Source organism: Peromyscus maniculatus, chromosome 4 (genome assembly GCF_049852395.1).
Source record: "Peromyscus maniculatus bairdii isolate BWxNUB_F1_BW_parent chromosome 4, HU_Pman_BW_mat_3.1, whole genome shotgun sequence".
Lineage (NCBI taxonomy): Eukaryota > Metazoa > Chordata > Mammalia > Rodentia > Cricetidae > Peromyscus > Peromyscus maniculatus.
Genome location: NC_134855.1, coordinates 67217155 through 67233889, shown reverse-complemented (window position 1 = coordinate 67233889; position 16735 = coordinate 67217155). Strand labels below are relative to the sequence as shown.

The 16735-nt window shown below is 39.4% G+C and overlaps 2 protein-coding genes across 2 annotated transcripts; both read left to right on the top strand.

Moving 5' to 3' along the window:
* Positions 1–5546: 5546 nt before the first annotated feature.
* Positions 5547–6473, top strand: LOC102904437 (olfactory receptor 4B13-like). The gene has a single exon (XM_006998310.4). The coding sequence runs from the start codon at positions 5547–5549 to the stop codon at positions 6471–6473; it is 927 nt and encodes a 308-aa protein (XP_006998372.4).
* Positions 6474–14443: 7970 nt separating this feature from the next.
* LOC102904755 (olfactory receptor 4B13-like) lies at positions 14444–15361 on the top strand. The gene has a single exon (XM_006998311.2). The coding sequence runs from the start codon at positions 14444–14446 to the stop codon at positions 15359–15361; it is 918 nt and encodes a 305-aa protein (XP_006998373.2).
* Positions 15362–16735: the final 1374 nt, after the last annotated feature.

Below are 16735 nucleotides of genomic sequence, written 5' to 3'. Positions count from 1 at the left end.
CCCCCACACCTAGTATACTCATGTAGATCTCATCCACTTCTCCTTCACTGGGTCATCCATGTGTCCCTCCTAGGGTCTTTCTCTGTTAGCTAGCTTCTCTGGAGTTGTGGGTTGCAGTCTGGCCAACCTTTCCCTCACATTTAATATCCACTTATTAGTGAGTATATACTATGTTTGTCCTTCTGAGTCTGGGTTACCTCACTCAAGATGATATTTTCTAGTTCTATCCATTTGCCTGCAAATTTCATGATATCATTGTTTTTTTACTGCTGAGTAGTACTCCATTGTGTATATGTGCCATATTTTCTTTATCCATTCTTAAGCTGAGGGGCATCTAGGTTGTTTCCATGTTCTTGCTATTGCGAATAATGCTGATATGAACATAGTTGAGCATGTGTCCTTGTGGTAAGATTGAGCATTCCTTGGGTATATGCCCAAGAGTGATATAGGTGGGTCTTGAGGAAGACTTATTCTGCTGAAGGCAGGAGTTGAGATGGCGGAGAGCCAGTGCCGGCACTCAGGGAGGTGGGGAATGCCTCACTCACAGTGGTTTTTTGCTGGTATCGGGGCTAAGCTAGGGAACTGAGACCCAACTAGCTGCTCCCTTTTTTGGGAATGGAAATGTGTAGGTGTTCCCTGGTTATATGAAATTTGCAGGCAGGTTTAGGTACCCGCCAGCCAGGGAGGAGGCTGAGGGTGGGAGCCACCCAGGCCTTTGGAATTTGCCCCACATTGGGTGCCAGATATTGGTGAAATTATTAAGGCCACTCCACGTAGTTAAAAGGGAGGTTTATTAGTGGTATAACTTACAAATGAAGGGATAGGTAAGTTGCAGGGTCAAGGGAAGGTGTGTCGTAGTTTGGTGGTGTTCTCTGGAGAACTCTGCTCAGTCAACCTCCACCATCCAGGGTCCAGGAACAAAGAGAGCACGGCACATCTGGATCTCCGGTCTTTAAGGCCTTCTCTTGGCCCCACCTTGTAGGCATGACAGTTACTGAAACCTCAATGGGGGTTGGAACTTCCAGATCAAAGCTGGAATGGCTACCCACTACAGGAGGCCCACCACCCAGCTCCCAAATAAATCACACACACAGAGGCTTATGATTATTTGTAAATACCCAGCATTCACTTGGCTTGTTTCTAGCCAGCTTTTCTTATCTTTAAATTATCCCATCTACATTTTGCCTCTGGGCTTTTTTCTTTTCTTACTTCTGTAACCTTACTTTCACTCTTACTCTGTGGCTGGCTGTGTGGCTAGGTGGCTGGCTCCTAGCATCCTCCTCTCCTTGTTCTTGCTCCTTCTCTGGCTACTTCTTTCCCTCCCAGTTTTTTTCTTTCTATATATTCTCTCTGCCTGCCACCCTGCCTATCCTTTCTCCTGCCTTACTATTGGCCATTCAGCTCTTTATTAGACCATCATGTGTTTTAAACAGGCACAGTAACACAGTTTCACAGAGTTAAACCAAAGCAACATAAACAAAAGTAATACACCTTAAAGTAATCTTGTACAACACTGTTGTGTATCTATTTTCTCCAAGCTGAAATATTCCCTTCTGCAGGGATCAGGGTGGTTGCTAAGTTTCAGGTAGCCACGGGCACTTACATGAATCAAGGGGCCCTTCTTTGAGCCTATATAGGCCAAACACAATACCAGAGAAGAGAGATTCTCTTTGGTGGAGCTGGTTGTGATCTGGGCATGGAATGAGGGATGTAGCTTTTGTGAGTTGTCACTCATGTTGATACAGGCTTTTCAGTGATACAGCTTGCTGTGGGATAATGCTTTTGTACACTGGTTGCCATGGTCATACAGTTTATAAGTAATATACTCTGTGTGTTTACTTGCATCTGAGCAGCTGCAGGAGCTGGGTGGACCCAGGAAAACATCAGCTACAACAGCTGCCTGAGAAGAACCTATGCTCTTGAAATTATCCTAAAGCAACTCATTGGTTGAAATAATTTCTTTGCTCTGTTGTTGGTACTCTAATTGCACTGAATAGAAGTTTGTCCATGTGTTCACAGGAAGAGTCATGCAGACAGTCCAAGGGAACCATATACTGCCTAAGCAGAGTTAGGAATCTTCCACAAGGTACTGGATTTTCAGGAATGCAGAATGGAAGAGTTATAAGGCTCCATTGGAATAGACATTTCCATTGAAATTCTAAAGATAGGCCTGAGGGTTAGGCAATATATGAATCTGTGTGGATGAAGCCTAAGCTTGAGTGGAGACTCCAGCATATTGGAGGTGCCAGAAATGTGAAATTTGGCTTAGGGAGAGCCACAGGCAGTGAGTAGAGGCAGCCAAAGAGAAAGGCCATGCAGATTGAAAATGGAAAGACCATAGATGTGGTGCTCTCCAAGTCCTTTGGAGCTTAGACCATAATACCACATGTTCATAATGTCAGATACAGTTACAGGATTTAGGGTTTACCCTTCTAGGTCTTGATCCTGCTTTAGTTCAATCCTTGCTTGCTATCTTTTTGTTCCTTTGTCTTTGCATATTGGGAGTGTGTAACTTTTTTTTTTTTTTAATCTTTATAGTCTCGTAGCTAAGAGTGTAAGTTTTACTTTTCTTCATAGGACTTGTGGCAGTTTGAAAGAAATTGGCTCCCAAAGGGAGTGGAACTATTAGGAGGTGTGGATTTGTTGAAGTATATGTGGCATTGTTAGAAGAAGTATGTCACTGTGGGGTGGGCTTTGAGGTCTCTTTTGTTCAGACTTCCTTCAGGATGACACAGAGACTACTTCCTGTTGCCTGCAAGATGTAGAACTCTCAGCTACTTCTCCAGCACTATGTCTGCCTGCATGCCACCTTGTCCCACTATGATTATAATGGACTGAACCTCTGAATTGTAAGTGAGCCACCCCAATTAAATGTTTTCCTTCATAATAGCTGCCATGGTCATGGTGTCTTTTCACAGCTATAGAAACTCTAACTAAGACAGGCTTGCTTACTTTCTGGGTTTCACATGATTGTTTTGTTAATTTCTTTCTCTATCACTGTTGTGTCTTGGAGGAAATATGGAATTTATTTTTGTCTTACTAAGCACAGAGTATATTTAGTTTAGGTAAAAAACCAGTGTGACATAAAATCAAACCCATAAAGACAGTGTTCTGTGGCTATTTTATCACCTGACCTCATGGCTACTATATTATTATTGGAAAAAATCTTAAATATATTATAGCATTAGACTCATTATACACCGTCTTATATATAACAGTATTCTAAAACTACCATATATACATAAATACAAGAACACAGTAACAAAGGACAGAAGAGCATGACAAGGGTAAAGATATTTTATGGTCCTTATATATTCTTGACTTACATGTTCCAAAAAATCATTACTTGTATTTGCTTTATAGATCTCTTTTGATCACACCCTCCTAGAAAATGAAGGTACAACCAGGGAATAGGAAAAATTTAAGTTCCATGTGTCAGGGAGTTTGATTTTGTGCCACTAAGCCCAATCCTTCAATTAGTTCTTGGCACTTTGTAGGACTCAGTAGTACTGTTAAGTAAGTAAGTGAATGAATGAGTGAAGGGGTGATTAAAACTTTTTTCAGAGAAAATTTCCTCCATCTTTCATGATCATGACCACTGTCATCGTGGAGGGAGAGACAGAGTTTGTAGAAATGGAAGTGATTTTAAAAATATCGACATTGAGCATGAATATGGGAACTGGAAGATGCAATGAAGACAATCTAGGCTAACTGTTAATTCATGCAGGAGTAGAAATGGGAAAATGAGAGGTGGGGAGGTGAAAATGGGATGGTTATAAGAAAACAGATTCCTTTTGAACAAGAGTTAATGTTCAGGTCCTGGATTCCAGTCTTGTTTCTCTTATCTACTATCTTTTAAATATTTTAGGTAGACAAGTCTGAGAAAAATGTGAACTACATGCCTGATTTTCATCTTTTTTTCATTGCATTCCCAGTTATCAAGAGAAAGAGCTTCATGCAAAAGTCACTAATATACTTGAGATTAATTTTAAACCTTTTCTTTGAGTCACAGTTCAGTCACTAAGTTTCCCTCTGGAGAAAAGAAATTCCATGGGGGGATATCTGTCCCTTGGTTATAGCCTGTGAGTTAGTTTATTATAAAGAATTCAAAGACCTCAGTGTTTAATCACAACCTTTGGACAAAGAATGAGTGGGGAGATTTTCTTGTCAAAAGAAAAAAATTAAAATTTCTTTCTTTGCTGCTTCTTATGCCAGTAATGATTCTTTATGTTCAAATGTTGATCTTCATGTAGATCCCTGAGTTTCCTTTTTATTCTGTGATTAACTTTATACATAAGTTACAATTGCTTTCTAATAGCTGCTAGGAATATTGATGTTTTTTTTCTTGGAGACAAAGTGAGGCTCTTGAATTGCAATGACAACCACCACCCAGAACAGTCAGACATCTCAAAGCTACTGAGAATGCTGGTTTAACTTAGTGCATGGAAGAGTCGTCCGCAGGTTGTTTGGGAAGCCAGGTCTCCCCTCTCAGCCTTTGTCACTTCGTCTATGAGCAGAAAGATTTGGGAGATATCACCTTAGACCCACTTCACCTTATTCTAGCCTGGTTAAGCTGAGGATGACCAGAACTTGGCTCACTGGGTGTATTCATTGAGAAATCTGTTGTGTGGTGGTATTATGTAAGGGACCTTGCTTGCTCAAGGACCAGGATTCATAAGCTTGTTCCTATCCTCCTAATTTCCCCAAAACCAAACTTCTCCTTGAGTCACGGTGTATTCCAGCTGGGACAAACTTCATGTTGGGTTGGAGACAGTTTCAGTTTATTTGAAATCCATGGTTGAGCTCCTTCTTGCAAGACAAAGAGCACAGCATCTCTTCTGACCTACAGCTAGGTAAAGTGACTAAGGTACAGAGTTTCTTAGCAGCTACCGAGTATTGAATAACCTTATTTCCCCCATAGATCCACAAGGGCACTTTGTACAGAGTGACTGCATTTGATGATTTTGGGAGTGGTGGATTTAATTAAATTGGTAATTTTTATCCAATGAAAGATATAGCATAAAATGGATGATTTTAAAAGTTCTTTTAGGTTTTGGATTCTGCAATTTGCTCTTTTAGAATCACCAAGTAGGACCCATAATTGGATGGGAATTTGACTTCTTCACAGGTAAAGGGATTTTCTCAGCAGGAGGAGCTGCCAGAATGTACTGAAGGTTATACTAGTAAATAGGCTCTTAACTCTAATGACTTCCTAATTCGGACTGCACTGTAAATTACAAAGATCCCAGAATGAAAGCCTGATAGAATGGTTCTGAGTCCTAGAATTCTCTACTTTTTCTATTATTATAGTCAAGTAATAGTTTTTCTGCATATTCATTTTCTAGTTACAAAACTAAACAAATTAAAATAATATAAAATGTTAGACTGCAATGTATATGTAACTAGTATTTATTGACTAAATAAATGATTAATACATATATTGTAAACTGTTTTACATTATCTACAATACAATACATGTCATGAATTAGTGTTAAAATGTTTTTTCAACAGGATTCTCTGACATCCAGCACACCTGAACTGAAGCCATGGTCAGTATAAATAACGTGACTGAATTGATCATCACTGGCCTTTTCCAGGATCCAGAGGTTCAGAAGGTGTGCTTTGTACTGTTCCTTCCTATGTATGTGGCCACAGTGCTGGGCAATGGCATCATTGTTGTGACAGTCAGCATCAGTAAGAGTCTGCATTCTCCCATGTACTTCTTCCTCAGCTCCTTCTCCCTGGTGGAGATCTGCTACTCCTCCACTGTTGTTCCTAAGTTCATCATTGATTTACTTGCTAAAATTAAAACAATCTCCCTGAAGGGCTGCCTGGCTCAAATATTCTTCTTCCATTTATTGGGGGTTGCTGAGACTCTTCTGCTTGTAGTGATGGCCTATGACCGCTATGTGGCCATCTGCAAACCTCTTCATTACATGAACATCATGAGTCGTCAAGTGTGTCACATGCTGGTGGCTGGTTCCTGGCTGGGGGGCCTCATTCACTCCATAATCCAGATCCTCATCACCATTCCATTGCCCTTCTGTGGTCCTAATGTGATTGACCACTACTTCTGTGACCTCCAGCCATTATTTAAGCTTGCCTGCACTGACACCTTTATGGAGGGGGTTGTTGTGATGGCCAACAGTGGTTTAATCTCTATAATCTCTCTCCTTATCTTGGTGACCTCGTATGTCATCATCCTAGTCAACTTGAGGAACCATTCAGCAGAGGGGAGGCTCAAGGCACTCTCTACCTGTGCCTCTCACATTACAGTGGTCATCTTGTTTTTTGGGCCTGCTACCTTCCTTTATCTGAGACCCTCCTCTGCATTTACTGAAGACAAACTTGTGGCTGTGTTCTACACAGTCATCACTCCCATGCTGAACCCCATCATCTACACTCTTAGAAATGCAGAGGTGAAAAATGCCATGAAGAAGTTGTGGGGCAAAAAGAACTCAGAGACAGAGTGAAAGGAGCAATAAATGATGAGAAAGGATTTTGAAAATTAGTCTGTTGTTGATATAGATTTTGCTGTTTGCTACATATTCAAATATAAAAGTAATAAGAGCATAGTTCTACCTCTGTATACCTCGTAGTAACTAAATACTCTAAGGACAGGGTTCAGGTAGTCTCACTGATGTATTGAATCTGATTGGCTGCACAGTTTCCTGGGTTCTGCATAGTTCCTCATGAGTCTGAAAAATCTGAAGGCTCAAAGCAAGCGCAAATACAAAGAACATTTAGAAGCATGCTTGTATCTTTCTTCAAGACATGGTAATATTGGATAATATAGGGTAAAGTATATTTTAATTCTTGCATACAATGTATAAAATCATTTTACAGCCATAGGTTTACTATTGTCACAAGTTAGCATTTCCTTTAGTTGAGAAAATGAAGCATTCTTTCTAGTAGCTATTTTGAAATATTTACCATGTGTGGTTACCTTTTTGTATTATAATACGTTTGGAATTATTCTTTCTATTCATCTGCATGAAGGTACAAATTACTTCTACTTTTTCCTTTTGTTCCACCTGTTTGTTAATAACCTATATTTTATAGAAAAGGAAACTAACCAGAGGTATTATCAGGGGGTATGTGGTGCTGCAGTTATCAATCTGTCCTTTTCTACTGTGGATAAGCATGTTGTTGGGAAATGCACCTAGGGAATTTCTATTGTGGCTTTTGGATTCTTTTCTTTTTTTTTTTTAATTTGAGAGGTTTATTAAAGCATCTTATCACAAAGATGGAAACATACAAATTAGAAGCATGCAACCACCATCTTCCATGGACAAGTCAGGCTTTTGGATTCTTGTATTGCAGACCACCTGATCTCAGCCACCAGAGAAGACAGTTTTAATTCTTGTGTTATACTGGCATGAAAGACTGTCTAGTGGGCTCTCTCACAATGTCTAACATTTGTAAATAAAAGTAATATCAAAATAACACAATTCTACCTATGTATTGAGAAATAAATAAAATGTTTTTACAAAAATGAAATGATTTTCAGCTTTATGAGATATCAAAAATATAGAATGTTAGAAATGCTTACTGTCTTAGCTTGAAGAATGAACGACAGGGTAATAATCCTCTTTCTAATTCACATCTATGTCCCATTATTGTAAGTGAGCATGCCACAGCTATTTCTTCTAATGACCATGGATTTTTTTTTTTTCAGTGAAGGGAGATAAAAGAGTCTATGCGAACAATCTATGTTGTTATAGCTCCTGGAATCTCTTCAATGACCCGTTGTCTCTCCCCATTGTGAAAAGTTCTGAGTATATTTTATAATTGGTCCCTGTTGGCTTAGGAGTTGTATGGGATTGGACTGATTTGCATCTATTCACCCAGCTTTTCTCAAGTGTGTGACATGCCAGAGTGGGCTGTGGTTTCACGAAGTGTCTTTGGACTCTGAGATTATATGCAATAGTAATTTGTGGCTTCAGGACAAGGCATGAACAAATTTGTATGCTGATGAAAACATTGTCTGTTTTCATCACATGGCTACGGAGCATTCAAAATATGTATAGTGCCACTAAAACCTGGAATTTTTAAAATTTAATTTTAACTTACTAAAATCAATATAGGCACACACTGTAGGGACTATGAAACTTGATAGCATATGTATATTTTCTTCAAACCTGTAGATGTCTTATTGATAGAGGTGAGACTTCTATGCCAATACCTTGATGGCTATCTGGCTAACTGCCTCTAACCTCAGTCTTTCACTAACCAGTTCTTTATCTCATCCTCACATATCCTTTCTAATGACTCCCAAATTCCCACACAAATATCAGAGATATTTGCTGGAGAGAAGGGGCATTGGCAGCAGCCACAGGCCATGCCCAGCCAGTTCATCTTGATCTCTCACTAGCCATCTAAGAATGTAGTGAAAGCCTATGTAATTTCCTGCCTCATGATCACCTGCTTAGCAGAAGGACTACACATAGCTAGGGATTTTGCTGGATTATTTGTTGAATGAATGAATTGGTGATTGTTATCTTTCTGAGCCTAATTCTTTCCATATTCAGTGGTTATTGACCACTGTCATAACCAAGAGAGGTAGAAGTACAGGGAGACCAGGTGATTTTGTAAATGCATGTTATACATATGCAAATGTGAGAATGAGAAGGTGAAGTGGTAATAATGTCAATTAACACTATATATAGTTTTATATAAAAGTGGAAACAGGAGAACAGAAAGTCATTTTGGAAACAGCTGTCCTTAGTTGGATACTCACTTACTCACTAGCTGATCAAAACCTAATGCCCAGGGACTTTCTTTCTGGATAAGTGAGACAGTTGATTAGCTTGAACTGTTTGGGAGGCCCCCAGGCAGTGGAGCCAGGACCTGTCCTTGGTGCATGGGCTGAGTTTTTGGAGCCTGGGGCTTATGTTGAGACACTTTGGTCAGCCTTGGTGTAGGGAGGAGGGGACTGGACCTGCCTTGGCTGAGTCTGTCAGGCTGGGTAGACTCCCCAGGGGAGACCTTGCTTTGGAGGAGGTGGGAGTGGGGGGTGGATTGCAGAGGAGGGCTGGGGGATGGGTAGAGGGGTGATGGGGGAATCTGTGGCAGATATGTGAAATTAAGTTAATTATAAATTAAAAATACTATAAAAAAGAAAAGAAATTCTGATATTTATATTAATCAGAAACTGTAGGCAATAAGCTATATCACCTTTACTTTTCTTTATGTACTTCGCCTTGTTGGGGGTAACACAATATTGAAATGATATTAAAATGATTGCAGAAGATTTAGAAACTTTCTCCAAGTCATAGTTTATTTGGCTACATTTTCCTACAGGGAAAAGTAATTCCATAGGGAAGTTGGTCTCTTGATTATAAGTGTGGATTTGTTTATCATGAATAGTCCAAGTTTTTGAGCATTTAATCACAACCTTGGACATTGTTTGGATAGATAGGATTGCTACATCAAAACAGGATTCTACTACACCTGAATTTTTTATTCTCATGGATGTTATTTATATGCTGGAAGTTGTAAATCTAAGTATGAATCCTGATACAGGATGGCCAAAAATTCCTTTCCTTGTGATTTGTCTTAGTCATCAACCTTGTTTTCTAAATACTCTGCACCTGTTTGATCTAGGAGACAGATCCAACCCTTGAACCACAGTAATGTTTCTACCTTTTATCCCCAAAGCCTAAGGATTTGGAGAGAGCATTGATTTCTGTGATAGTACCAGATAAATGATAGAGTGTGGCTTTGGGAAATCAATTCACCTCTCTCAGACTATTCCCTTTTCTTGTACATTCAGAAGTTAAAATAATATTATTCTAAATAATTATTCTCTAAATTGTTCAGGACATGCTCCTAGGGTGATTTTGGTGAGTGTAACCTGGGTTTGGGTCTTCAATGGGCAGTCTGCTCGGTGGTGATACTATTAGTCAAGGGACTTCATTTATGGAAGAACACAGGATCTGTAAGGAGGAATCTGATACTCCTTCCCTGTCTAGCTTTTTCCAGAGCACAACCTCTCCTTGAGCCATGGTCTGATTCATGGGAGCAGAGCATTTTATGGTGAATTAGAGACAATTTACTTGAAATCCAAGGCAGAGCAGGAGCACAGCAGCTCTTCTGACCCGAAGGTAGGTGAAGTGACTAGAGGTAAAAGCATGAAGCCTATTGGCTGCTATAGGTATCAGGTAACTCTTCTTTCCTCTAGCCCTGTCTATGCAGACTTCTGTGTTCACCTGCTGATTTGTGACTTTATAGACTTGTCCTCTTGCCTTCCATGCTTCTTGGTGAGCCATTCATTGTGAGGAAAAAGGATGAATTGCTAAATGGTTAGGGGTAGGAGAGAGAGAGAAAGAGAGAAAGAGAAAGACAGAGAAAGAGAGAGAGAGAGAGAGATAGATAGAGAGAGAGAGAGAGAGAGAGAGAGAGAGAGAGAGAGAGAGAGAGAGAGAGAGAGAGAACTAAATACAGAAAAGACAGAGTTGAATAGGAGCAGGGCATGTTAAAAAAGTCAGCTTATCAGATATTGCTGTTGTTGTCGGATACAGCCTGGAAACACAGGACCCTGCACTATTTTCTTTCTACCTCTGAGTGATGTCTCAGATTGGTATATCAAATGAAAGCGGTAGATATAGATACTTGTATTTCCTTAGTGGAGCAGAAATAATGTTCAAACCTTAGAGAAGAGGCATTGCTTTAATAGGTATATAAATATACTTGTGACACTTGTGATTTCTTATAAATATCTCACTGAATTTGAACTCCTTTGTTTATATTATTTTATACTCTGTAGCTGCTAATGATGTATGATTCTGGGTAAAATGCACAGGTGCTGTGGTTAAACTGGCTTTTAAAAAATCTTGGCTCTGGTCCTACATAATTACCCAGAAGCTATAAATACAAATTAATTCATTTATCTGTGTTCATATTTCTTCATACACAAAAGCTGATAATAATCAGAGGAAGTTCACAATTTTTTTTTTATCTAAAGTGAGGTGAATTAACACATTTACTTTAAAAGCATGATATATAAGAGCCACAAGATGGCTCAGTGGATAAAAACAGTTGCTTCTAAGTGCTATGACTGAGTTCAGTTTCCCCCACATAGATCCCACAAGGTGGAGGAAAGGAGAAAATTGACTTCTGTTATGTTGTCCTCTGAGCACCACACCACACCCATACTCTGGTATATGTACACACATCCATCAATTAACCAAGACATGTATTAAAACACTAAAAATTTCTGGATCTGTGGTTGGATGCTAAAAGTGTGGCATATAATATGTACTTTTGAAATGCTGGCTGTTGGGGCACTTGCTACTCCTGCCAAGGACCTAGGTTCAGTTCTTAGCACCCACATGGGGGCTTACAACTGCTTGTAACTCCCATTGCAGGGGATCCGATGCTTCATTCTCACCTTTTCAGGGCCCCTGAATGTTGTGGAGCACATACATACATTCAGAAACACACCTATATACTCAAAATATAAAAAAAAGAGATGCTAGCTGTTCAGATTCACTAAGATGAAAATGAAGATTTAAGAAAAATAGTAAAAATGATTTTGAGTAATGTAATAGTAAACTTTTTATTGGAAGATGTAACATGGACACTTCAATGACAAAAATAACATGCTAGTTGCTATGAATGGTAGTATGTCATAAGGACAGAGAGTCATGAGAACTTTATTCTGTGATAGTGAAATCCACATTGCAACGTAGTGAAGAAGAATACAGAACAGAGAGGGAAGAGAGGATACCCTGGGGTAGGCAACTACTGTGTAGTGTCTATTAGGGAACTGACTATAAGGGGACAGACTCAGTAAGAGCAATCCCGGAACAACCTTGAACTCCTGAAAGCATTAGCATTTGTTTTGTGGGAACAGGGACGTCTTTGTGTATTTTTAGTATTTATTCAGTGCTCAGAGAAGAGAAGATGTATTTGCAATGGCATCATTTGGAAAAATCTCACTGCACAAGCAGGACTTGAATGGGCTTGCAAGAAGGTTAGGGTTTTAGGGGACAAGTGAAGGCATCCTGGCTAAGTGAGGTTCTGTGTTGGGAATGAACAGCATGAGTGTGTATGGTAAGGGAGAGGATTGTGACTTGAGCAAGGTTAAGAAAAGCTCGGGCAGATGAGGTTGTAAAAAGTGTTGAGGAGCCTCAGATTATGAAAACAATGACTATTAAGTTGGAGTAATTTATAATTGTCCTGATTTCTCTCTTTATGAATGTTGAACTAATAAGAACTAAAACTTTTAAGACAGCAGAAGACATCTTCATTGCTGACAAGATGATAAGAGAAATGGAAGTTTGTGTTTGTTACAAATGACCTTGACAAAACTTAATCCCTGAATTAGGGAAACACATACCCATTCACTAACCATTTTCAGTCTGTTTAAAGCTGACTTAAGAATATTTTTTTCTTACATATGAATTTAGAATAAGTGTTTCAACTTTGAGATGTCAGTCAGAGACAGAAAGAAAATTGTGTAGGGTTCAGTGTTTCTAGGCTTCATCCCAAGTGGAAGCATAAATAATGGCTTATCTCTTCAAAAAATATGTTTGGTTATAATCTATTCTTATTGCTTTTGAATTTTTATTTATTTCATTTTTTATTAATAAATTCTATACAATATATTTTAATCATATGCCCCTCCCAGATTCTTCCTCTCCCTACCCACCCAAATTCATGTTGTTTTTCTTCCAAAAAAACAGCTAATCAAAAAAAAAAAACAAAACAAAACCAAAAACCAAAAACCAACTAGCCAACCAAACAACAGTAATAAACCCACCCCCAAAACTTCCATACCTCCAAATACCGAGTCCGTTTTGTGTTGCTTTATTACTTCTGAGCTTGGGGACTGTCCTGGAGTGTGTTTATATACACAGTGTCACTCCATGGGAGAAAACTGATATTTCTCTTTCCCAGCAGGAATCAATTGCAAATAGCCTTTTGGTTAGTGGTGGGATTTTTATCGACTTCCCCTTCTCCATGCCGGGATTTTTGTCTGTATTGAATTTGTGTAGGCTGTGGGCATACTGTCACAGTTTCTGTGAGTTCATATGTACACTGGCCCTGTGTATCTGGAAACATAACCTTTCCCTTTTCATCAGCTCTCTAGTTTCTGTATGGAATCCTTTCTCTGTTTCTCCCACTCATCTGATCCCACTTAGCTATTGAGAAAATTTTCAGTCTCTTTGTAATGAATGTCTCTCAGTAGATTTGATGGTAGATGGTGAGAAATGATTGTAGAATGGTGTGGAAAATGTACTTAGTTCAGTACTCTCAGACATGTGAACATTTGATATAGAAACATATTTCTTGATGCAAGAAGATGTAGAGGACTCTGCTTTGAGTAAAGCAAGGACGGGCCCAACCAAGGAGAGAAAACAGCATGAAAGATATTGGGAAAGTGCAGAAAGAACAGGAAAAACATTTCTTGCTAAAGTGTAGTTTTATTTCCTGATGAGTTTATGGTTTTGGAAGTTTGATCTCTAGGTGGTGATTGGATCATGATGGTTCATTCTGTTCATGCATCCGTAGGCTTGAAGGTTGAGTGGCATTGCTATAAAGGGAGTGTGCCTTGTCATGCTTGCTCTGTCTCATCATCTGATAGCTCTGCCATGCCACAACACAGAGGGAAGGTCACCCCGACCCCCTTGATTCTGAGCTTGCTTTGGCCTTCTGAGCTTGTGGAATTCTGAGGTTATAAATGTGTATTCTTTTTTAATATATTTGTTTTTATTTTATGTGCATTGGTGTTTTGCCTGCATGTATGTCTGGGTGAGGCTGTCAGATCTTGGAGGTACAGGCAGTTGTTAGCTGGCATGACATTGCTAAGAATTGAGATCGTGTCCTCTGGAAGAACAGTTAGTGCTCTTGACCACTGAGCCATCTCTCCAGTCCCTATGTGTATTCTTTATGAATTACCAAGTCTATACTTCAGGTGTAGTACTTCTCTGAGGAACAGATGGATACAAAGAATTGGACCAGAACAATATCAAAGGGGTAACTTAAAAGGAAGACCTATTAAATGCAATGAAGATAATACAAATATATGATCTATGTATTCATCTATGCATCTATTATCTATGTAACAATCATATATCTTGAAATCTTAAATTCAGAATTCCTTGTGATGAATTAGAAAGAACCTGAAGAGCTGAAGGTTAGAAAGACTTATTTTGAGTTACAATTTCTATGTGATTATGGGTAAATATACATTTTGTGGATTTCTGTTCTCTGTTAATAGCTAAATTAAACTAAAATAAAAGAAATGGAATCTGAAATTACTAATATTTAATGCTGAATGGGAATATACTTGCTAAATGAAAGATTATGTAGTAAGTATATAATAAAACAGTCTGTCCTTTCTAGAATGCTTTTAGTGAAATTAATTTGTTCTAAAATTTTTGACTTTTTTCTAGCCTTCATACTATCTGATGTTCAACATACTTGAGCTGACTCCATGGCCAATGAAAATAATGTAACTGAATTAATTTTCACTGGCCTTTTCCAGGATCCAGAGGTGCAGAAGGTGTGCTTTGTACTGTTCCTTCCTGTGTATGTGGCCACAGTGCTGGGCAATGGCCTCATTGTTGTGACAGTCAGCATCAGTAAGAGTCTGCGTTCCCCCATGTACTTCTTCCTCAGCTCCTTGTCCCTGGTGGAGATCTGCTACTCCTCCACTGTTGTCCCTAAGTTCCTCACTGACTTACTTGCCAAGATTAAAGCCATCTCTCTGAAGGGCTGCCTGGCTCAGATATTCTTCTTCCACTTTTTTGGGGTCACTGAGATCCTCTTGCTTACAGTGATGGCCTATGACCGCTATGTGGCCATCTGCAAACCTCTTCATTATATGAACATCATGAGTCGTCAAGTGTGTCACATGCTGGTGGCTGGTTCCTGGCTGGGGGGCCTCATTCACTCCATAATCCAGATCCTCATCACCATTCCATTGCCCTTCTGTGGTCCCAATGTGATTGACCACTACTTCTGTGACCTCCAGCCATTATTTAAGCTTGCCTGCACTGACACCTTTATGGAGGGGGTTGTTGTGATGGCCAACAGTGGTATAATGTCTATAATCTCTGTCCTTGTCTTGGTGACCTCCTATGTCATCATCCTTGTCAGCTTGAGGAAGCATTCAGCAGAGGGGAGGCACAAGGCACTCTCCACCTGTGCTTCTCACATTACAGTGGTCATCTTGTACTTTGGGCCTGGTGCTTTTATTTACATGAGACCTACCTCTACCTACACTGTGGACAAACTTGTGGCTGTGTTCTACACGGTCATCACCCCCATGCTGAACCCCATTGTCTACACTCTTAGAAATGCAGAGGTGAAAAATGCCATAGGGAAGTTCTGGAGCCAAAAGGAGAACTGAGGGACTACAGACAAATTACAAATATGTCTTGCTTTTTGTGCATATTGAAATGGGTTTTGTTTTCAGTAGGATTTTCTTTTTCTTTCTTCTTTTTTTTTTAATTTAAAAGTCTACTACAAGTTGCAATAAATATTTATTTATGGCACAGTTCATTAGGTAACTTGCCCTGTGCTGTGCTTTTCCTTATATGCTTGGTTCAAAAATTATTCTACCAACAAGAGGCCATGCCACTGAATCTGTTTTTTTTTTAATTTCAAACTAACTTTTCCTTTCTTGAAAATACATGTTATGTTCATGTTTCCTTAAAACAGCTCATGTTTCCACAGTTTGTAATCTATCCCAGTGAACAGAAGGTAGATAATATGCATGATTGTGAGGTGTTTTATTTGATTTCTCTGTTTGCCCCACGGAGATGTCACACAGCACAGAGTTGCTCTGTCCTTCATGTTTTGTTCCCTGGCAACTCCTTTGCAGCATCACCATTATTCTTTAGGACCACTATGAAGTAAATAAGGGTTACTGGAACATAAGAACTATGATGCTGGGCTGTGGCCCGATAGAAGATGTGTCTGAGTGTTGAGTGGCATGCACAGTGATAACACTGGCTAAGTGGGGATCATGTCTTTAGGAGGATGGAGTAAAACAACCTGAAAATGATAGCTTAAAAATCTTATTTCTGAAGTTTCTGACTTAATGTTTTGAGGCTGAGGTTATCCACAGATAACTGGAAAGCATAGAGAGCAGAGTCTACTGTATGTAGTTTTTCATTTGTATTATAACATACTTTTTACATGTTAATGGAAATGAATATCTTACCTTAAGTATATCACTCCTTTTAAAAATTAGAACACAATTTGATGACTCCTGAACCACACCTCTGTAAATAAGCATATAAAGAATACTGGTTGTCCTTTACGCTTAAAGAAGCACTGAGTAGTGTTTCATGTTGCTCTGTGGACATTTGTCAATGTGTGCAGATATTTGATTCTCACGGAAGTAGAAGTTGGTGGAAGAGTAGGGAGAAGCCTCAAGAGCCCCAAGTGCTACACCAAACAGCCTGTCGCAGCTCAAGGACAGCCCACTGGCCTTGTTCACACTCTTGCATGAACTGACCAAACACTAATTGTCCCATCTATTTTTTCTTCTTCTGGGACTTTTAAGTCTTTGCCTAAAACAAACATCCAAACAAACATTAAATACAGTAAGTCTTAGTTTGAACTATTTGGGAGGCCCCCAGGCAGTTGATCTGGGACCTGTCCTTAGTGCATGAGCTGGCTCTTTGGAACCTAGGGCCTATGCTGGGACACTTTGCTCAGTCTGGGTGAAGGGAGGAGGGGACTGGACTGAATCTACCAGGCTGAGCTGAATCCCCAG